We start from the raw sequence: 6,000 nt of genomic DNA, 5'->3' as shown, positions 1-6,000 counted from the left end.
AAGTGGGGCCATGGGCACCAAAACAGTGCCACAGGCATTGTGCCTGGAGTTGCTCAAGGAGGCAGTTGTCTTAGACAAGACGTTTAAGCTCTCTGCTTCCACGTTTCTGTAAATCAGCAGTTACAACAGTAACAGTAATGATGAAGTAACAGTAACATAGCAGTAATGATGAAGATTAACGGGATAATGCAAGTAAAGCACTTAGCATGGTCCCTGGCACAAAGGTGATGCTCAATAAAAGTAGGCTATTGTGGTTCTTTGAGGCACCCCATACATTCCATCTATCCCCTGCTCACCCCGACCCAAAGTGTCTGGTTTAGTTTAGTGTCCAAAACCAGCCCAGGCAGATGAGCTGGAAGCTTCAAAGTCTGAACATCTGGGGCTTACAGGGGTGACGTGAGGACTACCTGGATCCACGGGACTCCAGACGACCAGTCTTCGTGAGTGCCCACACAGCTAGCCTGTGGTTCTGTCGGGGTCCTCATAGTGGGAGACAGCTATGCTGGAGTGAGGCTGACCTGAACCTGGGGTTGGGGTTGTCGGGGTTGGAACCTTAACTCTGCCATGTACCAACCTGGTTACCTTGAGCAAGTCTGTCTCTCTCTCTGGCATCTGCCTTTGCTATTTCACAGGGCTCCCTTAAAATTCAAAATCAGATAATAATAAACATTTACATAATGCAAATGTCACAGACTGTTCTAGATCCTCTACTCATCTAATCCTCCTAACAACCCTCTGAGGTAGCTATTACCACTCCCATTTCACAGACGAGAAAATGGAGTCACAAAAGGAAAATCAGACAGCAGGTGCCAGGGCTATCCTCAAACCTAGGGAGCCTGGTTCTCAGGTTGGTGGTGCTTTCACCACAGCCTCGTCCTGTCTCAAAGTGAGCTGACTCCTACACTGCACCCTCTCCTTAGTAGAACGCTTGAACTTCGCCTGGAGGGACACAGATGAACGGCTGGGGGAGGGGTTACTTTGCAGCCCGGGACCTATGTCGGGGGGCGGGTTGGGGATGGCGATCATGCAGACTCCTTAGGGTCATTCTTCCTGGGAGCAGGATTTCAGGACTCAGAGGACTAGGGGACGGGGACTCTTCCTCCCTTCCCTCCCAAAGCACCAGCTCATTTTAATACAGGTGCCTGGAGCTTTGGCCCTTGTCGCTGATGAGGGGTGGGTGGAGCGGGGGACACTTTCTTTCCGATGCTGCTGACTGTGCATGTGTCTCCTAGAGGGGTGGGGGTGCTGAGCCTCCCGCTTCACTCGTTTGGGAACAAATTGCTGTTTTGGCCCTAGCGGCTCCCCGGGGCGCGGGCGGTAGCCGCGCTCGCTGGCAAATCGTGGGCGGGAGGAGGAGCGGCGCTGGCAGCTCGAGGCTGGGGGGGACCGAAGCAGCGCCGGAGACCAGCAAGCGACGGCCGCCCTGGGCCGGGCTCCGCTCCGCCATGCCCGGCCCCCCTCCCCACCCCCTCACGGGAGAGGGTCCTTGCAGCCACCTCTCCCTCGGCAGCTCCACTTTCAGCGCGGAGCCTAGTTCTCTAGGACTGAAGTGGGGCGGTGGGGGGCGGAGGTTCGGTCCTCCTCACTCCCGGCTTCAAGGACCCGCGTGCACAAGGTTAGGAAGTTTTTCCCAGCGTCTGACGTCTCCTGTCCCCTGTATTTGCAACCTGACCCTCTAGCGCAGCCTGGGAGCGGCAAAAGGTGACAAATAATAGAGAGAAATACAAGGGCGAGACAAATGGTCTAGGGCTTCCCCCCTCTCCCCTGTCCGCCTTTCCACTCCCAGGGCACAAGAAGAACGTCTGAACCTTACTCCCAGGGCTACCCACCCTCCAGTTTTCTGCTCCTGCCTGCCGCGGCATCTCCTAGTGATGGCTCGATCCATTTTCCAGAGGGTCAAAGGTGAGGCTGAGAAAGGCTTGGATGCCCAGAAGCTGTGTTCAGACCTCCCCTCCACCCAGTGTCCTTTTAGACTTCCCCTGTAGAGTTGGAGCCCCTCTAACCTACTACCAACTACCGGGCCTTCACTACCTCCGCCTAATTGCCCAGCCCCCTCTCCCATTACATTTTTTCTAGGGGAAAGCATCTTCTAAAACATACACCCCCGGCCCTGAGCTCTCCGGAGGTCTCTCCGGGGGAGGAGAGGCTGCGCGGCTCTCTGAGAACCCCCCTGCTGCAGAGAAAGACGCCTCGCCCCTGCGGCTGAGTCACCCGAGCGGCACCAGGCGCTCGCTCGTCGTTCTCCGAGGGGCAGGCGGGGCGGCTTGGGGCGGCCCCGGCGGCCCGCGTGGGGGGATGGGGGGATGCGCCGCCTCCCCTGCCCCCACCGAGGTCCCGAGGGGAGGGGGAATCCCTCGGCGAGAGGCATGTCCCTTTAAGAAGGCGGCCCAGCCTGGGTGTGCCCCGTCTCCATGGTTACCCCGGTGCAGGCGGCAGGCGCGGGAGGGAGGGAAGGAGGCTGCAGCTTCTCCCCGACAGACGGAGGGAGCTGGGGGCACCCGGCGCCGAGCGGAGCGCGAGCCGGAGCCGACCCGCAGCCGAGACGCGAGCCGCCGCCGCCGCGAGCAGAAGGTGCAGAAAGCGCAGCGGGCGAAGGGCCCGTAGCTCGGGATTCGTGGGCGGCCAGGGCGCGAGGGACCGCGCGCCATGCTCCCGGCCCCGACGGCGGGGACGCCCCCTTGCGCGCGGGCGGCTGGCGGGGCCTGCGAGTCTGGGGTGGGCATTGCCCCCCGACGGCTGTGCTAGGGGGCGCGGGGCCCGGCGGGGGGCGGCCAAGCTGGGCGCCCTCCCCCGGCGCTGAGTCCCCGCGCCCCGGAGGGATGGGGCGGGCGGCTACGGTCGCCTAAAATGCCGGCCATGCGGGGACTCCTGGCGCCGCAGAACACCTTCCTGGACACCATCGCCACGCGCTTCGACGGCACGCGTGAGTCCGACCCTCGCCCCACTGGCTCGCGGACGAGCCGTCCCCTCCCAGGGTCCCCGCCGGTCTTGCACCCCACATCTCGGCCTGGCGCCCTCTTGTTCTCACCCTCCCTTCTTCCTCCCGCTCCCCGCTTTTACCTGGGACCACCATCTCCTTCCAGGCGCCGTTTCCCTGAAAGGTTCGGAGTCAGCATTGCCCCAGGCCAGGCACAAGGCCAGGATGCAGTCTGTTCGCTGGGGCGTGAACCCCGACCTAGTCAATCTAACCCATCCCATCCCTGCGTCTAGCGCTACACCACTGACTACCCTCGAAGGAGGGTTGTGGGGTGGGGAAGCGGTACTCAGAGACTGCCCGGAGGACTCAAACAACAGATTTAGAAAAGAGGTTAGCAAATGAAATAGAGTAGGCTGGACTCAGGAGCGCACTGTCCAAGCTCACCTCACCGCCTAAACCCACGGAGCCCCCTAGCCCCCAAAAGATAGGTTTGGGGACTCCCACCAAGACTAGGGAAGTTTGGAGAAGGCGACCAGAGCTTCTGGATCCTGGGTTCCTGGGGCTCTGAGCTCAGGGAAGGTCACTAAAGCCCCCTTCCTCCTCTTCCCTCACACTCACCCCCAGTGGGGCTTCCCAACACTCTGCCTATCGGCTTCCACGGTCTCCCGGTCTCCCGGTTCCTGATAGGGGGCGGGAGCCCATCTCTGAGCGCCGCCCCCTCCAGTCTTCTCCATCTGCTTTGCTGTGTGCTTGGCTCCTGCAGCCTGCTGATTCAGCGCCCCCCACTCCCCAATGCATTCCTGGCTCCAGGCTCCAGGGTTTAGCTACCATTCTTACACCCCCATTCTCCACCACATTCACTAATTCCTGAGCCAGGTCAGGCAGCTGGGCGTCAAACAGAGAGCACAGAATGGATGGTGGCCTGGGCTGCCTCCCAGTTCAGGTGGGTCCCAGTGCCAGGAGCCAGAGAGCCAACATGCATACCTGGCTGGTGAGTGAGCCTGGCAGAGGTAGAGGTGGGGCTGAGGCTGGCCTAAAGCTTGTCCTGCAGTCTTTCTTTGGGCCTCTCCAACCCCACCCCCTTCCCCAAGCTGCTCAGGACACACTCCAGAGGGCACCATACCCACACACATACCAACCTCAGGGTGCACACGTGCTGATCCTCGAATGCACTCATAACCTGCTGCTAGGAGTGGGCCCTTGCAGGGCACTGACACACAGGTGACGCACTGATTCCTGTTTATAAACAGCTCCTGCCTTCCCCCCAAACACACACACACACAGGATTCCTGGGGTTTGTAACACCCACACTTTGGTTGCAGGCATTTGGGAAAGGAGGGGTGGTAGACCCCGTGCCCCTCCACCCCACGCCTGCTCTGAGAGGTGCTCTCTTGCAGACAGTAACTTCGTGCTGGGCAACGCCCAGGTGGCGGGGCTCTTCCCCGTGGTCTACTGCTCTGATGGCTTCTGCGACCTCACGGGTTTCTCCCGGGCTGAGGTCATGCAGCGGGGCTGCGCCTGCTCCTTCCTCTATGGGCCAGACACCAGTGAGCTCGTCCGCCAGCAGATCCGCAAGGCCCTGGATGAGCACAAGGAGTTCAAGGCTGAGCTGATCCTGTACCGGAAGAGCGGTGAGGGGCCACCTGGCCGGGCCGCCTCACCTTCGTGGTCTCACCAAGCCTGCCACCCACCCCATCCACTGTCCCTCCTTTCCAGTCTCATCTTCTCCGTCTCCCCATCTCATCCCACCTTCCCGCATAACCATCTCCTCTTCCTCCACCTCACCTCTTGCCCCAACCCCTCCTCTCTTCCATCCTCACCCCAGCCTCAGCCTCCACTCTATCTTCCATCTTGGGTGTCCGATCCCAGCATAAAAATGTCCCCATGTCAGCAGGGCAGATCTATGAACACACGTGTCTGATGGTCACCTCTGCTCTCCCTTGCCTTCCCCCGCCCTGTTCCGTCAAGCCCTGTCCTGAGTGGAGCCAGGATGCCTCTCCTCTCTGAGGAAAGCTCAGATTCTGCTTGCGTCTTGGCCAGGGGTGTCAGTGGAGCCTCTGTTGCCTTGGGCGGGGTGGAGAATGAGAGCCGGGCTGAGTCTGTCTTTGTGCCCAGGGCTCCCGTTCTGGTGTCTCCTGGATGTGATCCCCATAAAGAATGAGAAAGGGGAGGTGGCCCTCTTCCTGGTCTCTCACAAGGACATCAGTGACACCAAGAACCGAGGGGGCCCAGACAACTGGAAGGAGAGAGGTGGGTGCCCGTGGGGCTGTTGATTTAGCTGCTGTGGCTGGGGCGTTGGGTACCTCAGGCCTGGGTGGGGCCTTAGCACCCAGTGTGGGTCCGTGGGTCCCCTCACCTCTCTTAGACTCATTGGCTCCCACTCTGCTGGCTGAGAGGGCTGTGCTGCTCTCATCTGCACATGCCCAGGTATGGAAAGCAGGTTTCCAAATGGACCAGTTGAGACAAAGTTGGCATTTTGAAGTCAACTTTGCTAAGAAACTGAAAGCAAACAAATCCACTAGTGCCTGTGAGGTACCATCTTCTGACAGTTAGTGAGGCTGAGCACAGCCCACCTGGTGCCTTTTCCTCACACAAACCTGACTGGGGCAGCCTGGCCAAAGCCCTCTTTTAAGCCCTTGAGATCTTTCCCTTCTTGTGTCCTCCAAGGGCTGGGGAAGGCCTTTGGACAGCTCAGAAAGCTGTCGTCAGAAGCTGCTCCAAGGGCTCTTTGCCACTTGAGGATGCTGGGGGTACTCTCCATTCCCATCCACCTCCCATCCCTGGGTCGACTTCTCTGCCATGTAAGTCTCCAGGGGCTCCTGTACCTGGACGCTGGGCTCTTTCTCTGAGCTCCCTGAACTCTGCTGATGGCCTCGTGCTTGCTCGGCACTCCCGCCACCCCTGGGAACCAGCTCCCCCCTCCTCTCCCAGGCCTCTCCCTGTGGAGATCCTCTCCTGCCTTGCCTTGGTGTGGACCTCCTTCTCCTGGACGCCGGCACTGGGAGTGGTGTCTGTAAGCACCCGCAGGGCTGCCCACCACTGGGATTGGCAAGTGACCCTAGGAAGTGAGGAGTGCCAGAGCC

The 6,000-nt window shown here is 60.2% G+C and overlaps 1 protein-coding gene across 8 annotated transcripts in view; it reads left to right on the top strand.

Annotated features, from left to right (window-relative positions):
• The first annotated feature begins 1,442 nt into the window (after positions 1-1,442).
• The window catches only part of KCNH3 (potassium voltage-gated channel subfamily H member 3), an 18,999-nt gene continuing 14,441 nt past the window's right edge, over positions 1,443-6,000 (top strand). For 3 of the 8 annotated variants that reach the window (XM_087442449.1, XM_087442447.1, XM_087442452.1), the window contains exons 1-5: positions 1,443-1,615; positions 1,787-1,902; positions 2,077-2,571; positions 4,315-4,548; positions 5,033-5,167. In XM_087442449.1, the coding sequence (XP_087298575.1) occupies positions 2,412-2,571; positions 4,315-4,548; positions 5,033-5,167 (529 nt within the window). In that variant the 5' untranslated portion in view covers positions 1,443-1,615; positions 1,787-1,902; positions 2,077-2,411. Of the gene's footprint in view, positions 1,616-1,786; positions 1,903-2,076; positions 4,549-5,032; positions 5,168-6,000 lie in introns of those variants that run through there. The other 5 variants (XM_004428986.3, XM_087442453.1, XM_087442448.1 and 2 more) reach the window with 4 other exon arrangements.

Source organism: Ceratotherium simum, chromosome 17 (genome assembly GCF_057802395.1).
Source record: "Ceratotherium simum simum isolate JZ-2026a chromosome 17, ASM5780239v1, whole genome shotgun sequence".
Taxonomy (NCBI): domain Eukaryota; kingdom Metazoa; phylum Chordata; class Mammalia; order Perissodactyla; family Rhinocerotidae; genus Ceratotherium; species Ceratotherium simum.
The sequence above is the reverse complement of the archived record's forward strand: the minus strand, read 5'-3'. Positions and strand labels throughout refer to the sequence as shown.